General features: G+C 52.0%; 7 protein-coding genes across 7 annotated transcripts; 3 read left to right on the top strand and 4 right to left on the bottom strand.

Annotated features, from left to right (window-relative positions):
* Window positions 1–33: 33 nt before the first annotated feature.
* On the top strand, window positions 34–706 carry Aud_001372 (protein transporter TIM23; the record flags this gene model as incomplete). Its single annotated transcript, XM_043286871.1, has 2 exons — window positions 34–627; window positions 683–706. The coding sequence occupies 2 exons, from the start codon at window positions 34–36 to the stop codon at window positions 704–706; spliced, it is 618 nt and encodes a 205-aa protein (XP_043142806.1).
* A 3,119-nt stretch (window positions 707–3,825) lies between these two features.
* Window positions 3,826–5,893, top strand: Aud_001373 (putative protein kinase; the record flags this gene model as incomplete). Its single annotated transcript, XM_043286872.1, has 2 exons — window positions 3,826–5,290; window positions 5,346–5,893. The coding sequence occupies 2 exons, from the start codon at window positions 3,826–3,828 to the stop codon at window positions 5,891–5,893; spliced, it is 2,013 nt and encodes a 670-aa protein (XP_043142807.1).
* A 709-nt stretch (window positions 5,894–6,602) lies between these two features.
* Window positions 6,603–8,563, top strand: ilv3 (dihydroxy-acid dehydratase ILV3; the record flags this gene model as incomplete). Its single annotated transcript, XM_043286873.1, has 3 exons — window positions 6,603–6,658; window positions 6,730–8,445; window positions 8,515–8,563. The coding sequence occupies 3 exons, from the start codon at window positions 6,603–6,605 to the stop codon at window positions 8,561–8,563; spliced, it is 1,821 nt and encodes a 606-aa protein (XP_043142808.1).
* A 326-nt stretch (window positions 8,564–8,889) lies between these two features.
* Window positions 8,890–10,022, bottom strand: Aud_001375 (lysophosphatidic acid acyltransferase LOA1; the record flags this gene model as incomplete). Its single annotated transcript, XM_043286874.1, has 3 exons — window positions 8,890–9,628; window positions 9,696–9,933; window positions 9,992–10,022. 3 exons carry the CDS (start codon window positions 10,020–10,022, stop codon window positions 8,890–8,892), a joined length of 1,008 nt encoding a protein of 335 aa, XP_043142809.1.
* Window positions 10,023–11,121: 1,099 nt separating this feature from the next.
* Window positions 11,122–12,902, bottom strand: Aud_001376 (putative MFS transporter; the record flags this gene model as incomplete). The annotated part of the gene is made up of 2 exons (XM_043286875.1): window positions 11,122–12,154; window positions 12,211–12,902. The coding sequence occupies 2 exons, from the start codon at window positions 12,900–12,902 to the stop codon at window positions 11,122–11,124; spliced, it is 1,725 nt and encodes a 574-aa protein (XP_043142810.1).
* A 988-nt stretch (window positions 12,903–13,890) lies between these two features.
* Aud_001377 (uncharacterized protein) lies at window positions 13,891–16,688 on the bottom strand (the record flags this gene model as incomplete). The annotated part of the gene is made up of 5 exons (XM_043286876.1): window positions 13,891–15,400; window positions 15,463–15,684; window positions 15,747–16,435; window positions 16,501–16,608; window positions 16,680–16,688. 5 exons carry the CDS (start codon window positions 16,686–16,688, stop codon window positions 13,891–13,893), a joined length of 2,538 nt encoding a protein of 845 aa, XP_043142811.1.
* Window positions 16,689–17,330: 642 nt separating this feature from the next.
* Window positions 17,331–18,139, bottom strand: nctA (negative cofactor 2 transcription regulator complex subunit BUR6; the record flags this gene model as incomplete). Its single annotated transcript, XM_043286877.1, has 2 exons — window positions 17,331–17,593; window positions 17,662–18,139. 2 exons carry the CDS (start codon window positions 18,137–18,139, stop codon window positions 17,331–17,333), a joined length of 741 nt encoding a protein of 246 aa, XP_043142812.1.

Genomic DNA, 18,139 nt, shown 5'->3' on the forward strand with positions numbered 1-18,139 from the left:
TGTGTTTTAATCTAATTATTTTCCTACATCGAAATGGCGATTTGGGACTCAATCAGCGGCCGCAAGCAGGCCCAAGGATCCGAGGCTTTCGACCCTTCAACCGCGCAAGATGCCACATCCTTCCTCTCCGAAGCTCTCATACCTGATCCTACTCAGCTTCATCCCCTTGCTGGCTTGAACCAAGATACTCTTGACTATCTGACCCTCGAAGACTCCACCCTTGACGAAATCCCGGGGTCGCGATCGGTATTGCCATCCCGTGGATGGTCGGACGATCTGTGTTACGGAACTGGAACTACCTATCTTACTGCGCTGACGATAGGAGGTGCTTGGGGTCTTGCTGAAGGTCTAAGACGTACACCAGCTACAGCGCCTCCCAAGATTCGGCTGAACGGTGTTCTCAACTCGATTACCAGGAGAGGACCGTTCCTCGGAAACTCCGCGGGTGTGGTGGCCATGGTATACAACGGGTTCAACTCGGGACTGGGTTACGCACGGGGAAAGCACGACTCAGCCAACAGCATTGTTGCAGGTGCCCTGAGTGGAATGCTCTTCAAGAGTACTAGGGGTCTCAAGCCCATGATGATCTCTGGTGGTATTGTGGCTAGTATTGCTGGTACCTGGGCTGTACGTGATTCTCATTTATTTCTTCTAGTGGCATTGTTCGCTAACTATTACATAGGTCATCCGACGCGCTTTTCTGTAAACACCAACCCAACTTTTGCTCGATTGCAATTTGTGCGCTTGAGCCGTGTCGACTCTAAAATGAACCATCGCAAGGTCGCAGAACCCACAAACTCCATGCTTTATTTCAGCGAAACGGGCGGATGCTGTTCATACTGTACTTCTTTATTCTCGCCTTTTATTTTTCCCAACTGTATTAGAACGGCTTTCTCCTTGTCCCTCACAAATCTCTTCACTCCGGCGCTCAGAGTATCCATCTTTTTGCATTATCCGTGAGTTGGGACCGGCATGATAATGGGTTTTTCTTTTTCATATTTTACGGTTTCTGTACATATAGTCACCTCCAGCCTTCGCACAGGGCTCCGTCAGGGCATTGATCTGCTTATTGGATGATTTAGGAGCTCAAATGAAAAGACTCGAAACGAAAGTGATTCGTGTCGTAAGCATACCATTCCTAAGCACGCCAGAACTTGACATACAACGATACCTAGACACTCGGCAGGCACATTCGAGGTATTTACATGTGCCTGCTGGTGATCGCTTTACAACTGAATGACCGATTCGTTATGCTACTAACAGTCCCTGATGTTGCTTCTATTCCCGGAGTTCTTTCTGTCATTCTATTCAATACCACAACCCTCTTAACTTATCTCAAAGCATCACACCGGCAACATATTCAGAAAACAGAGCAGAAGAAATAGGGGCTATTATTGACTGCTATTCAGGCGTTGTTCCTTGGAGAGCTTTTCCACTTTAGCCACTTGGAATAGTTCACATACAGCTCAGGTTGGGCTTTATGTCGGCTTGCCGAAGAACGGCACCTACTTCAGTGAGCTCGACTTCTGAAGAGGCATTTCCTTGAGTGACTTCTTCACAAAGTGTCCTGCGATTCGATCTCTATTGTAAGGCGTATCCTCTGCAGAGATCCCTTCCATTCAAGTTGTCGATATGTCTTCATTCTACAGATAGCTTCAGATGTGCTTGTGGATACGGGATGCTTCGGCTAGCCGAAATGTTGTGGTACCTATCAAGTATGAACTGTAGGTCTGTGGAGAGCCGAATAAAGACTGTTCAGTCTCACTTTGAATTGTGGGGCAGATACATTGTTATTTATTCTCTTCTTAAATTCCCTGCTAAAATTTGATGATATGCTTCAAGAGCACCGTCTGAAGGCTTGCTGAATGCTTCAGGTTCGGTGAAGCTGTCAATGGAGTGATTGATATTTGTGGAAATACACAGGATCATTTACACTAGCATATTATTCCCTCAGACATGCCGGTCTACACGCAAACCCTTGCTTTCAGTCTAATAAAGAAATATATGCCGAGGCCAGCCTGTTCAACCTCAACTGAACATCTTCTGCGGCCTGATGCTCAAGTTACTTCACCAAAAAAAGCATTCTGGTTGTTCAATATAACTCATCTTCACTCACATCATATTAGCACACATGGCGATAAACCACCTAGAGACAGCAATTATAAGGAAGAACTGTCTTAACTTCATCATATGCACTTCCCGACCTTCATAAAACTTGCTACCTGTACCAGCTTCTCACCTTCGGAAAGATGATTTTTGCCTTAAAAACTGATCAGAATATAATGGTCATTGTCCATCATTATTTGCAATTTTCATCCAACTCTTCCTTCTACACCGTATCAGATATCCTCTTGTGATGGATGATCGCGACCAGCAGGAGAGCTCGAACCTCGGCACCTGGAGAATGTGGCAGTCCTTTGTTGTAAGCCCTGGAAATCACCAGATGGCAATAAGAGTCCCTTATTGCTGATGTTTTGCCAAATCAGTAGTGTATTCTTGGTGATCAATTCTACGAAAATCCAAGAATGCTGTAGTGCATTAGCTCAGCAGATGAGCCAGGTCAATGTGGATAGAGTTGCAGCTAGTTTCACAGAACAGAGGGGGCTGAGTAGAAAGACCTCTGGTTCTCTGGGAGGCTGACCACCAGGGGGCACGATGGCTTGGAATCTTGGATGAAGCATAGTATACATCTGGGTTATCTGTCATCGACCAAGACAGAGTACGTATGAGTACGTATGCGCCACTGCCTCATGCTGGATAGATGCATGCGATCTTCTTAGGCAACCACATGCCTTCCTTTTTGGGGAACGTACTACCTTACCTACAGCCTCAGACCAGTTTGGGAAAGAATACGAGAGGCCCTTTGTTGTGGACTCTTCTCAAGGCAAAGCAAGCAATTGGAAGGCTAAATCTGCACAGACCACAGACTGTAAACCCTAAGACTCTCATTCTTAATATGCAAGGCACAGCCCACTTTTAGTAACTGCTTACTCGATAAAGATGTCCTCGCAACCTCTGCCGCTGAGCACATTGGAACATAAATCAATACTCTCAACATTGGGATTAAAGAGGCTTTATAGACAGCTCTGGAGACAGATTTTTAATCCACTTTCTGTTTCCACTTTTTTTGACTCTTTATGGAGTAGTTCCAGATACTTTGACTGCCTAATTAAGACGACGCCTTCCTCTGTCCCTGATAATGACTAACCTCATACGGCCCAAGCCTTACTGAACGCGGGGTACCTAGCTGCCCTTTTCATCCAACTGGACTAGTCTAGATCCAGAATGGGCCATCAGCTGACCCCGCGTGGATTTTTCTGCGGCGTCATCAATCTACTACCATTTGCAGTAGCTGCACCTGCTAACGACCAGTATGTTCCTGTTAGATTATTATTAGATCATTAGTTTATTAGATGGACGCGTTAGTGTGCAGGTGTCCGCCTATCCGCCCGGCTTCTGGATGACCTTCATCATCGTCCTTTCTCCCCTTCATCCCTCCGAATTTCGAACGCTTGCATGGTTAGACTAGAAGCATAAAGGGTTCCTTGGGTTCCTTATCTTTGCCTGAAACCCCCGGGCCTTAGGGCGCTCTTTATCTGCCAAGCACGACTTGATTTGCTTAAAGCTTGATTTGAAAGTTCCCCAGCGCTGTCACATTCTCGAACCAAGCGCCCGGTCTCACCCGCAACAACTAAACACGAATCTTTCCTGTCTGGTTCAGACACTTCGGCGGCGCGACAAAGAGCAACCCACTGAGAGAATCAGTAACAAAGAAAACAATTTTTGAGGAAACCAGAAAAAGAGTGGGGTTTTCTTATTTCTTCGATGAGTGACTCGGATTTGAGCCAGCGGACCGGCAGGTCACAATCTTTACCTTTGTCCCAGTTCCCCCGGTTACACGAAGCCGATGCGACGACGCTTTCAACTGACAATGCGACGAATACTACGCCATCCTTGAGCCATGGCGACGGAAGGAGTTACTCGACGCTGATATATAAAGACCATAATCCAGCGAATGCAACTCAGCACCACCACCACGACCTACCATCACTTCATATTCGCACGGATATCGCAGGACCAGTATCAATGGACGCTCTCAAGGAGAATGATCCCTTCTTAAATCAAAGCCTCTCGCCTGGAAGTATTCCCCGGCGCACCCCAAGTCTTCGCGCCGTGCTCGCTAGCTCAGGCCCCAATGAGGGGCTTTCGCCAGCGTCAATATCATCTCCTCAATTAGTGGCGATGGGCGACATCACGCCTTTGCCATCGCCGATTGGTGGTATGACTTCTTGGAGACATCGGCGCGGCTCACAGTCCTTATCACGCACCTCTTCAGCCATGTCACGGAATGGGTCAAGCCTTAGCTTACGTCTCAGTGACTCTTCGCAGATGCTGGGGCCGGCCGAGTCGCGATCGCGCAGCAAACAATATCCGGCCTTGGGAAAAGCCACTGCAGAAATTTCTCCAGAGACACCTGACAAGGGTCGCCAAGAGCATGTGCACACGCATACACGCAATCGCAGTCTCAGCGAGTATGTGCCCCCCGGTCGAAGTGTGCCCATCAAGCCACGTCCAATCGCGGTGTCAGGAGCTGGCTTACCCCAGAGTATGATTTCATCGGTGAGTACTGATTCGAAATCAACCAACCTCCACCGCGAAGAATATCTGGCCATCCAGCGGGGTATTGCTTTACCCACCGTGCGGCCCCCTACTCCGCCCCGAAGCAGGGGCAATGAAGCGGGCGACGTCCAGTCCGTCGTTCTTCAATCTCCGTCGCCTGATGCCTCGGAGGAGATTTATTCAGTGCGCTCCATCCGGACTGATCAACCACGAAAGTATCGCAAGTTGCGTCAATTGGGCCAGGGCACTTTCAGTCAGGTCTCCCTGGCAGTGCGCGTGGAGAGCCGAGAATGCAACGAAGTCCACGATGGTCCCGTTATGGATGGCCTAGCACCTACAACCCAGAAGTTGGTTGCTGTCAAGATTATTGAGTATGGACCGGCTGGCGGTGCAGATGAAGAGCGGGTGGAAGTTTCCCTCAAGCGGGAGGTGGAGATTCTCAAATCCGTCAACCATCCGTCTCTTGTGCAACTCAAGGCATTTGGAAGCGACGAGAAGCGTGCACTTCTGGTCCTGGATTACTGTCCGGGTGGTGACCTTTTCGATGTTGCTGCATCGGGAGTCAAGCCTATAAGCCCAGCTCTCATTCGCCGGATCTTCGCAGAACTTGTGGACGCAGTGCGGTATCTGCATGGGAATTACATTGTGCACCGAGACATCAAACTCGAGAGTAAGTTGATCAAGCTCCTTCTGTTGATGGAAACGGCCGACTGATTGCTTTGCAGACGTGCTTGTCACGCTTCCTCCCACAGCGATGGAAAAGATTGCTGACTGGCGCACATATGACCGCGCGGTTGTCACGTTGAGCGATCTCGGTCTTTCCAGACGCATTCCCGAGCCTCCTGAAAGTCCGTTACTTCAGACCCGCTGTGGAAGTGAAGACTACGCGGCGCCGGAGATCCTGATGGGACAACCATACGACGGACGATCGACTGATGCATGGGCCCTGGGAGTGCTCCTCTATGCCATGATGGAGAATCGGTTGCCGTTTGATGCCTTGCCTGGTGCCCGGGGCGATCCCGAGAAACTTCGAGCCCGGACACCGCACCGCATCGCTCGATGCGAATGGGCCTGGTACAGATATGCCGACAATGATGGTGAGTGGGATCCTGTGAAGGGAAAGGACCTCGAAGGTGCTCGTGAGTGCGTCGAGGGCCTACTGAAGCGCAACACCAGGCGAAAGGGCCTGGACGAGATTGCGGCCTTGGACTGGGTCAAAGATGCAATTGATGTTCCAGGTGGGCTCAAGCGAGGGGACAGGGAAGTGCCATAGAGCTGGTCTCTTGCACGTTGTATACTTTTGTTTCTCAGGTTTCATTATTCCTGCTTTCTATTTCTGCTTTTCTCAGCGATACATGGTCATTTGGTGATGGGCTCCGAGAGACGATGGGCCTTCATGTTTACGATTTTGCTTTTGCATTCACCTTTTACATTCTTAGATTACTTTGGCTAGACCAAAGATTTTATACCCCTAGATATGATTTCTTTTCTCCTTTCTTGTTTTCGTCATATTCTACTTCTTCTCATGGCCCAGGTCCTATGTTCCCTCAAGGATGATGTACTTGGTATGGGGTTGCGTTGAAGACTACGATAGCTCAGACTTTGATCGACGGTGTCATGTCTTTAAATGAAATTGACTTATGAGTCATGGCATGTTGAATTATCCGGTAAATGATAGTTATAAGAGTGCGTACACAGTCGCCCTTTGATGCTGACAATCCCCCGCTGTGGATTGGCTGCTGCCGGCATCGGAGGGCGGCGTCGGGGAGATGCAGCAGGACTCCGGGCCCGGCGGAATCACCTTTCTCCAGCTCTCCCGCAGCGGTAATAATGAGCCATCGATTCTTTGATTCTCAAAATCATAACCTCCCAAAAGTCTGAAACCTTACAGCTACCTCCAGGATCCGGGGAGCCTGACAATCTAAGTCAACTTTCTCGCAGGTCATTGGCCGACGTCAACTTGATTTCCATCGTTGACTGCCATGCTTCTCTCTCAGACCAGAGGGCGTCTGCCCTCGGCTCTCCGGAGCTTCTCTCGGTAGGCAATGCTGCTCTGAATAGCTCTTTTGTGCTAAGAAGGATCGCTGCTAATGATCGATCTTGATCCAGCCGTTCCCTCTCCACTACTCTCCCCAGACACAAAGATAGCGAAGACACCGCTCTGAATAAGGTCTCCCGCAATGTCACACAACCCATCTCGCAGGGTGCTTCCCAGGCCATGCTGTACGCTACAGGCCTCACAGAGGAGGACATGAACAAGGCGCAGGTCGGTATTTCGTCTGTCTGGTACAACGGCAACCCCTGCAACATGCACCTGCTCGATCTCAGCAACCGGGTGCGTGAAGGTGTACAAAAGGCCGGTCTGGTCGGCTTCCAGTTTAACACCGTTGGTGTCAGCGACGCCATCAGTATGGGTACCAAGGGAATGCGGTTCTCCCTGCAGAGCCGTGACCTGATCGCCGACTCCATCGAAACCGTCATGGGCGGCCAGTGGTACGACGCCAACATCAGTATCCCCGGTTGCGACAAGAACATGCCCGGTGTGTTGATGGCCATGGGCCGTGTGAATCGCCCCAGTTTGATGGTGTACGGCGGTACCATCAAGCCCGGCTGCGCCAAGACTCAGAATAACGCCGACATCGATATCGTCTCGGCCTTCCAGGCGTATGGACAGTTCCTTACCGGCGAGATCACTGAGAACCAGCGCTTCGACATCATCCGCAACGCCTGCCCCGGTGGCGGTGCCTGTGGCGGTATGTACACGGCCAACACCATGGCAACTGCCATCGAGGTCATGGGTATGACGCTGCCCGGCTCCTCGTCGAACCCGGCCGAATCCAAGGCCAAGGACCTCGAGTGCTTGGCTGCCGGTGAGGCCATCAAGCGGCTGCTCAAGGAGGACATTCGGCCCTCGGACATCCTGACCCGCCAGGCCTTCGAGAACGCCATGATCGTCGTCAACATCACCGGTGGCTCGACCAATGCCGTCCTCCACCTGATCGCCATCGCCGACTCGGTCGGCATCAAGCTCGACATCGAGGACTTCCAGAAGGTCTCGGACCACACCCCATTCCTCGCCGACCTCAAGCCATCGGGCAAGTACGTCATGGCCGACCTGTACAACATCGGCGGCACCCCTGCCCTGCTCAAATACCTGCTCAAGGAGGGCGTCATCGACGGTTCCGGCATGACCGTCACGGGTGAAACCCTTGCCAAGAACCTCGAGAACGCCCCCGACTTCCCCGCCGACCAGAAGATCATCCGGCCCCTGTCCAACCCGATCAAGAAGACCGGCCACATCCAGATCCTCCGCGGCTCCCTGGCCCCCGGCGGCTCCGTCGGTAAGATCACCGGCAAGGAAGGCACCCGGTTCGTCGGCAAGGCCCGCGTCTTCGACCACGAGGACGACTTCATCGCCGCGCTCGAGCGCAACGAGATCAAAAAGGAGGAGAAGACCGTCGTCGTCATCCGCTACACCGGCCCCAAGGGCGGACCCGGCATGCCGGAGATGCTCAAGCCCTCCTCCGCCCTCATGGGCGCCGGCCTCGGCTCCTCCTGCGCTCTCATCACCGATGGCCGCTTCTCCGGTGGCTCTCACGGCTTCCTGATCGGTCACATCGTGCCCGAGGCCGCGGTGGGTGGTCCCATCGGTCTCGTCAAGGATGGCGACTCCATCACCATTGACGCCGAGAAGCGTGTGCTCGACCTCGACGTTGACGAGACCGAGCTTGCTCGCCGTAGACAGGAGTGGGAGGCTCTCCGGGATGCCGGCAAGCTGCCTCAGACTGGTCTTACGATGAGAGGTACCCTGGGTAAATACGCTAGGTATGTGCCTCACTTCACCTCTTTCCCCTTGTCTTGTTTTCTTTTTGATGCCATACTGACCGCCTGTAGGACCGTCAAGGATGCCAGTCACGGCTGCATTACTGACTCTGTAGAATAAACGTCCAAAGAGAGGAACCTTATTATTTGGATAATGTCCGTATTGGGATTTGCAAAAAACCTGTTTCTTTGAAAGTCATACTAAAGAAACAGAAAAGTGATTGTTTTACATGTGTGACTAGGCGCATTTAATTACAGATACCTTTTTTTCTTTTTCTCGACTAGACTTGACTACATGAGAGCAGCCTGGCTAATGGCAGCTCGGTTGTTTGATGCATACCGGCTGCTGACGAAGTAGCGCGTCATTCAAAAACCGACTAATCCACAGAAATGTAATATATAGACATCTATAAATGAAATTCAAAGAACAAATCTCACACGGCGCATTCACCACGTCCGCCTCGTCTTCGTCCACGAGCGAAGAAAATCTTGCTTCTCCTTGACCCCCAATCCCACACGTTTCACCCTGCCCAGCCGACCCAGAGCATCCCCGACCTGGTCCAGTAGCGCCTTCTCACCAGGAGCAAGGGCACCTCCGTCGCTCGGCTCCAAGGTGTCAAAGTAATTGGTATCGTAACTCGGCTGGCGGGCAAGCTTCGACGCCCCGGTCTTGTCCGCCGCACTGACCTGCCCCCTGACCACACACTCCGCGATCCGGACACGTATACAATGCGTCGGTCTACTCAACAGCTTCCACAGAAAACTCAGGTAGCTTCCGGGCAGTGGCGTCACCACATCCCCCGGCGTATACCGCAAGCTGATAGGGAAGATCTTGGTTGTCGGGGGAACGCCCAGAAGCGAGTAGCTCAGCGGCAGGACTCCGCGTGCGTTGGTCGTGGTGCACTCGGGGAAGGTCACGATGGGCCGGCCGGGATACTTGTCTAGCAAACTTGCGATGTCGACCAGGCGTGCGCCGGGCGGCGGTCTTACTTGCGGGACGGCAAAGGCGCGCAGGATAGCCTGGACAAGCGAGATGTGTTCGACCCGGCGCGAATTCGGGTATGAGACTGTGAAGACCGGGTCGAAGATGGCTGCCAGGTAGAGCGGGTCGATGGGGGAGGTGAAGGAGGAGGCGATCACGGAGCCGGGGCCGGGGAGACGGGCTTGGTGTTGTTTTGAGAGCGATCTGGGGGAGTCGGACTTGGTCAGTTCTGCGGCGAGTATGTAGTGAAGGGAACGGGAAGGCCGCGCACCCCTTTCTCACACCGTCCACTTGGAGGTCAATCCACCAGATACTGGGGACGCCGAGGATACACCACAGCGAAGCCTTCTTCCCTAACGAGCCTATCGGCAGCCATTGAAGCAGGAGGAAATAACTCAAGCACACAAAAATGAGCAATGGAAGGCGAAAGAAGAATAAAAAGATTCCGAGTGGGAGCTTCCAGCCCAGCGGCTGAGAGGGGATGGGAAGAAATGGCGCAATGCCCGATCCTGCAACCACGGGCGCTTAGCCTTCATGAGAATAAGCGGTAGACAGGAAAGTACAAACCTCGATCTCGAAATTGCGAGAACTTCTCCATAGCGGAATGGTGCGTCAAGAGGTTGTAGTAGCAAAGGCGAAGATGGGCAGCAAAAGCGGTATCTACTTAGAACGCACTGCGGCCATTGCTCGGAGGTGAAACGAGCGAGTGATAATTAGGCTGAACTTTTGCAGCTGAAAGAGTCGCTGCGCGCACCAAGGATCCTTATCGGAGAGGAGGCGAGCGAGTCAAAGGGATGATCTCAGCCGGCGAAATTGTACGAACTATTGCAGTGCACGGGAGAAAGATGACGCCGCTAAATTGTCACATGTGAGAGACCCGTTTTGGGATACCACATGGCACTAACCCCATACATTCATTTGATGCCTGAGGAGAAAGTCGAGGAAAGAATGGAACTTTTGAGATAGAAGACAGGATATCTAATTGAACTAAATGCTACAAATCGAACTGATTTAAGGTAACTAAGGAGATAGCAGTCTTAGGCGTGCACTTCGTATGCCATCTCTCTTGAGATATCGTCTGTCGAGTAGGGGATACATATCTGTGACTCAGTCAGCACTGCTTCAACATTGTTGATATCGAACATCCAACTGAGAGGTTGTTTTCTTCAGAATGAGGTAAAATCAAGTCACCAGGTTTACAATATGTTATGTAAGGTAAGACATATGCGAAAGATTGTTCATCTTAAGAAGGGAAGAAAGAAAGACGAGCATCGTGGTCCTTACCTATAACTATCGCCTCCCATATTTGTCCCTAATACACCGTACTGTAGAAGCCCTGCATTGTAGCTTCTCAACGCAGATTGTGAGACAAATCAGATCATCTGGAGACGCAAATCCGGGTGCCATGTTGTTGACAGCAAAAGGGATTAAGAAAGTAGACTGCGCCAACAAGAATCTGAAATGGTGTGTGGTAGTACGCTTAAGCGAAGTCACCTGACCCAAAGCTCGCGTTTGGCGACCAGACTACGGACTCTTCAGATAGATACAGCATCCTTCTCAATATCGGATCAAATATGACGAATGAATGAAATGTCTATATTGATAAGAAGGCTATACAGGTGAAGAAAATCGCGCCATCTATATACAAAACGCCATGCTATGACCAAGTCCGTTGCGACGGAACAAATGCATTGAGATCAGACTTCAGCTTCACTTTTACCCTCGACGACTGGAGGCGGTCTGAAACACCAGACCGCAGCTCCGACTAACGCAAATGCTGTGCTCGTCATCATCCAAGCGAGGCCGATCCAGGAACCACCTAGTTCCAGACCCAGCTGGAACACCGTAGTGATGGACAAGCTGGCGATAACGTTACCCACAGCCTGTAGAACTTCAATGATAGTAAACAACCTCGCGGTCTCTTCTTGTTTCACCATTGTCGTGATCAACGACCGAATCAAGTAGAGGAAGCCTGATCCCGCCGTCTGCACAAGGAGACTGGGAACCAACGTGGCAATGGACGGAGACAGCCCGATCCCCAGTGTACCCAGGCAGAGGCAGACAATGCTGACGCGGGCCAGCTGGAGATCCTTCTTGCTCGTGTGCATGCTGCGGAGGAGATGCCGAGAGAGCGCGGGCAGGATAAACAGGAAGAGTGGGATGGTCAGAGCCGGTTTGAAGGAGATGAGAAGATTGGCTTCCGCGATTGTCCATTTGTACCGAGTCGAAATGTACTGGACCAGAAACCAGGACGAGCCTCGGCTCAGCCGGTAGACTAGAAAAGCCGTGAGGAGGAGTATAATCTGCTTGTTGCGAAATATGAAAGAGTAAGGTGTGAGATACTGCCGACTGCGAGAGTACATCCTTCGCAGGAAGGGCCGTTTGCCTGCAGATCGCAAGGTAAAGGGTAATTGATTGCCTTCGACGCTGTCCACATCACAGTCATCAGCGTTTATCCGCCGTTCCTCCTTCTGGGTAGCCCCCTTTTGGTCGCCATTCTCAGACGCCAGGTGGGCGAGTTCCACGCTCGCCGAGCGTTCTGTACGCCGAGCGGACGAAACATGCATGGTTTCAGGGAGTGTGACTGCGCAAAGGACACCAGCCAGCACAATGCCCCAGCCGATCATGAGGGGCAGCCACGGTTCCCACGTCATCATCCATGAACTGACAGCGCTGGAGGCGAAGTCGGCGCCCATACTGACCACCCCGAATCTGAAGAACATCGCAGCCCTGCAGACATCAGCACCACTTTCCTTCACCGAGGGACACGAGACATAGGGTCCTACCTTTCGTCCTCCGCCGTCACATCCGACATCATAGTCCAGATAATCGCAAAGGCAACAACAGGCCCCCCGCCCAACAACCAAGCGAGACAAGACGCCCAAACCGCCCTCAGCGGGAAGATATCCGAATACCACATAACGGCAAACATGATCCCCGAATTGAGTGCAAACGCCGGAATACTCAGACAGATAATCGGCTTCCTCCCGATCCGGTCCGCCAGCAGACCGTACGGAATCGCCAGAAACGCACTCAAAACCCCGTCAAAGAACTCCATGTACCCCTTCACGGCGGCCAGCTCCGTCTGCACCTCTTTGATCTTGCACAGTGACTCAGGGACCTGCCCGTCGGCCGCGATCTGACGCGGGTCATACTCGGCGTAGTACTGCCGGCAGGCGATGGACTCGTAGATGCGAGTCATGGGCCCATTGGCCATCACGATGCCGACCTCGAACGCGAGGATCATAGCAAAGAGGGTAACCATGAACCGAAAGCGGATTCTCTCAATTGCTTGGGCCCCATTGCGCTCGTCGACGTCATCATCGTTATCATCGTCGTCGTTGGCACTGTAGACATGCTTAAGTTCAGCTTCGTCGTCCTGGTCCCCGGTACGACGATTGGAGGTGCTGCTTTCCGGGGAAGAAGCGAGAAACGGGGCGTCCTCGCGGTCGAGAGGATCATGAGCGTCGGTAGCCATGGCTGTGGCGGACCATTGCCTGTAGCAGATGCTCGTTGTTCGTCGTAGCAATTGGTGATGTGCTTCGCTACCCGTAGTCCGTAGCCGTTCTTGTGCGCCGTATATAGAGTGCAATTACGTAGATGACGACCAGGTCGACATTATTTCTAGTCAAATCGGATAGGTGGCAGCCTACAGGTCTGATAATTGACAGGGTCACAGGAGAGTGGAAGCGGGGGCAGAAGCCAGAGAGATCTGGAAGCTGGACGACCGGAAATGGAAATCAGAAATTGTAGTACGATAAGGAGAACAGAGTAAGCCACCGGCCATCCTGACAGAGCTCCACTGCAAGTCGATATACATAGTCCAGTAGTCAAGTGGCCAATAATGCACCTGTAATCAATAGGAGACTGGATGCCCCTTTTGACGCGAATGTTTGAGCCGGACAAGAGAAGTGGATGACGAAGCCCCAGGGAAGCAAGACCATCTCCTATTTCTGACCTAAGGTACCAGTCACCCACCTTTCCAGCTGCAATTCGGTCCGTACATAGCACACTGGTATACTCCTTCCCAGCTTTGCTTCCTTGTCCTGTCTATCGATCTATAGTTTGTAAAGGAATCGAAACATTGACTCCAAATTTTGAATTCCGCACGCGCCACTAGCCAATCAGGCACCCTGCTTTGCCCACACGACTGGACTCAGGGGTCATTTTTAGTGCCCGACCATAGTGGGCCTCAAGCATAAATAGGCACCAATGGGATGCGCTGGAGGACCATCTATAATATTGATCTTGGATATCTGATGAAAAGGGAAATAAGACATCTCTCTGCTCGGGTAGCAGTAATAGCTTATGGTCGAACGAGAAGGAATTTGGAATACTCCGTATATGTCCAATACTACCTCTATACTCTACTGTACCGTGTAAAACAAATGTTAAATGGGTATCCTGTTCCAGTCGTGGTACCTGCCCACAACTTCTTTGCACAGCCCGGCTAATTTTGGCTTCTATCAGGCTGCAGCGTCAACTCCCGGGAACCCCGCCTCCTCATACAGACTTCCCCGCGCTTGTACAATCGCCGATAGCTCCAGGAGAAACTCATACAAGATCACCGTATTCGTCAGGACGTGTCCCAGTGTTGCTGATTCGGATGGATCGTTTACGATCGCGTCCTCTGAGCGGTCTGTATGACCGCCGGCTGGTTCTGTGACGTCCCCAGCCTCATCTGCGTCGCTTCGGGGCCCCTGTGGTTGTGGTCTCACCTGGAAAGGCTCTTCCAGTCGCTTGCGCAGCTCGTCTGCAGCAGATTGCCGGGTCATGGACGATTCCCGGGTAGCGGCAGATAGGACAGAGGGATCCCGCGCCGGTGATCTAGCCGCAGCGCGCTGTGGTGTGGATGCAACGCTCTGAACGTCCAAGGGTCGGGCTGCTCTGCCGCGGGGAGATCCGAATTCAGACCCCACTTGCGCCATTCGTGCAATTGGTTTCTCGGAAGAACCACCTGTGGGAGGTACAGAGGCTTGTCTGGACCGGCTAGGGGATTGCCTGGGATCGTTTTCTTGGTGGAGCAAGTCGCGCCGAGCTGCAATCAGTATATCAAAGTCCGATATGTCCCTGCGCCATCCCTGTATTTGTTGCACGAGTCTGTGTAGGACACAGGTGAGCATGGGTCCGTCAGTGCTGGACCAGCTGGGCTCGTGATAGGCTAGCTGGATTTGTTCCAATAGTTCGAGGGTCGAATCGCTCTCGGTTGTAGACGCGGCGCTGTAATCATATTTCATCGGGTCGACCAGAAGCCACCCATCGAGAGATACAAGATGCGAGGAAGCGATGCTCTTCAGGACTTCTGTCAACGCCAGATTCACTATCACGCTGTTGGTGAAAAATGTGCCTAGGAGTTCCAGCAGTTCCCGCAGGATGGGATCATCTTTTCGCAGTTGTAATGGTCGATCGTCCTCAAACTCATCTTCCGCCGGCAACATACTGATACGCGCCTCCAGTATCCAGGAGGCGTCCTTCAGATAATTCTCAAAAGAATCATTCAGCGTGGGGTCGTGGACAATCGATGTGGCCAAGCCGAGGAGCTGTGCAAGCTCGGCATTTAGTGCACCAACGGTTCGCTGCTTAGCAGGTTGACCTGAATCCGTCCGGACCAAAGACCGGGCGAAAGAGTGATGTCGTTGCAAGACAACTGTCAGCAAACGTAGCGTAGCTAACACTGTTTGACGGTTGGTTGATTGAAGTCCAAGTAGCGCAAGGTCTCTGAGGTTGAAGAGAGATGGCGATGGCCGAGCCGCTCCCTCCGAGAAGGCAGCCAAGACGTCCAGCGACTTTCGTCGACTGGATGACATGTCCACTTTTGACATAGGCTCGGAGTCGGATGGCGACGCAAGCAAGAAATGAAGAATACGGTGAACTAGGTCATGTTGTTCGATTGACTCAAGGATACGGTATAGATAGGTGAGGACTGCGGCAGTAGAGCCACCTTCCACGTCGGATGATTCCAGTAGCGACGGGTACCTAGCATAGTCAGAAAATACCAAGAAGATCAGTCAGGAGTGCTGAAAAAAAGGGAAACTAACAGAAGTTGCTCTAGAAACAAGACCTGGAAATGGTCCAAGAGAGTACCGTTCACTTCCGCAGATTTACAATGGTCGATCGTGTCCTGCCAGAACAGGAGATACGACATGAACGAATCCATGGTCGAATCGAGCCGGGGGGAGAGGGCGCTTTCATGTCTTGCATGGTCCGACAACGCGACGATATGTGGAAGGTTTTCTTCTTCGGTCGTACCAAAGGTCAGGCTAGGGTATCTGTTAGTCCGGGCAAAGTCTCAGTCCGAGCCTTATCATCATCGTCTACTAACCTGCCCAGCTGGCTGTACAGCGCGCCTAAACCCGTAGCCATAAGAGTCGCAAGGTCACTTTCGATCAACCATCTTTCCAGAATCTTGGACCTGGATGCTGTTTCAATCAGATACAGTAGGCCCGTGCGAGCGAAATCGCCCGCCCTGCCCGCATGATGCACGTATTGCACCAACAGATAAAATAAAGGAAAGTCGTTTGTCCTCGTCGCACCAGCGAATTCCGCCCCTGTATTGGCTTGTCTTTCCTTATCCTGGTCGTCGGACCTTGGAGCAAACCAGGCTGGTAATATGCTAGGCTGTAAACGAATGTTGTTGGCGACACCAAACAAGAGCTCCACCAGCCTGCCTTCGACATCCTCGTCATGCTTGTCTGCGCGTCTGACCAAATCCACCAAAGCCCGCGCAAATAGCCGGTTGTCAACGACACCATCCACCTCCGAATCGATCAGGGTGTTGAAGAAGATAGCTGCGGCCCGGAGCGTGCCAACCTGGCCACCATCGTAGGACGATAACGTGACTTTCGTGATGGTCACAAAGATCTGGGAGGATGCAGCATATGCGAGGCATGGGTGAGGGGCGGGGCCTCGCGATTCGTCGCTCAGGATGGAGTTCAGCCGTTCAATATAGATGCGCGCCTGAGCTCCAGCTGATAGGTTTCCGGAGGGGGCGGTGGTGGAACGCCATATTTGCTGTCGAAGGAGGCGGGAGGGTTAGCCTTCCCGCTTTAAATCTGCCAACACGAAATGAGACCTACTTGCAGAGTATTGCACGTCTGCTTGAAAGCTGTTAATCTCTCAGTGGGCGACGTAGCACGAAAGCTCTTGGTTGACAGCGAACGGGAGCCGCCAATTAGACGAGACCACTATTATCAGTTAGTCGCGAGAGAGATCTGGCGAGAGGCCAAGGGACGCAGAGTCAGAAGCCGGAACATACAAAGTCCATCGTTCTGTGACAGCAGCATATTACTTCTGATATCCGTCGTCGACCACAATCGCCTGGTCAAGAGAAGACTGAGGATAAGAGGAGCAGTGGGCTTGAGACAACAGTAGTGCCTAAAGGGGTATAGCGCAGTCACGTCCTAGGGGATAGTTTATGCATGTTGACCCACGAGTCCTTTTCAGGTATAGAGCCATGTACTCCAAGTCTTCCACTACGCGCAATCGAGACGCACCATTGGGAGGAGGCTTTGACAACGCGGGCCTGCATTTCTGACCCAATAATCATACTCTTGATGTGGTTCGTGAACTATTGATCATCCATCCTGACAGTTGTCAAGAATCATGCTGCATCCTCGCAAGCCAATGAGGTACAATAGGAATACTGGGCACTGCCCAGCGAGAATAGAAAGAAATTGAGAAGACAAATGAACTCAGATCCAGAAACCAACGGCGATGAACCAGAGCTAAAAGTACTTATTCACATCAACAGAAATAGATGCAAGCCCGACCATGCGTACCAGCATAACGCCAAATGAGTATACGCCCGCTCTCCATTCCCGTCTAAGATATCACCCATCAAGTCGTTCATGAAGGAAAAAAATGAGAAGATGAAAGAGGGCTCATGTCCCAGAATTGAAGACAAGGCCTAATCACTATCATCCTTGGGCCGCCGCCCGCCTCGCTTTCGCTTTGGTTGCTCGCTCGGGTCACTACCGTCATCATCATGCTTCCTTCCACCGGTAGGTTGGTCGGGGACTTTGGCGATTATGTCGGCCAGGAAATCCAGAACCTCATCCTTAACGACCGCTTGTTTCAGATGCGACGCGGTCACACGTTTAGAATTGCGATCTCTAGCTTCTTTGGCCGCCTTGGTGACTAGAGAGATCATGAAGAGTTCTAAGGCTTTCGCTATGACACGATATCAGTCAGTATAAGTTTAAAAGGCCTGGGGACGAAATACGATGGGATACACGTACAGACAGCAATGGGAGTGACTTGTGCCACCTTTCCGACATCCTCGTCTGCTTGCATGATACGCTTGATACGCGCAACGGGAAACTTTGTCTTCACCTCAATGCTGACCACCGGGTTGGGTGGCGGTGCCGGTGGGAGCTGCTGGGGCTCTTCCGAGAGTACTGGCTGCGCGTATGCGACCTCTGGCATGGGTGCGACCTCGGTTGCGCGTGCTAGACGGGAGGATCGACGAGACATGTCTGGTGAAAGAGGAGAGTTTGGGTCTATGAATGGTGGTATGTACTGCTGAGAGACCCGACCAAGCGGGGCCGGTGGTTGCTGATATTGCGGGGTAAAGAAAGGCGAGGAGTCGTAGGAAGCGCGGTGTGCCAGAGGACTCGCCAGAGGATAGATGGGAGAGTTAACGGCGGGAGGAATGGGGGACTGGAAGGTGGAAAGATCGGGTGAACGGGGTCTGTACGTGCTGTCCTGATCTGTCAT

Source organism: Aspergillus udagawae (assembly GCF_001078395.1).
Source record: "Aspergillus udagawae IFM 46973 DNA, scaffold_1, whole genome shotgun sequence".
NCBI lineage: Eukaryota > Fungi > Ascomycota > Eurotiomycetes > Eurotiales > Aspergillaceae > Aspergillus > Aspergillus udagawae.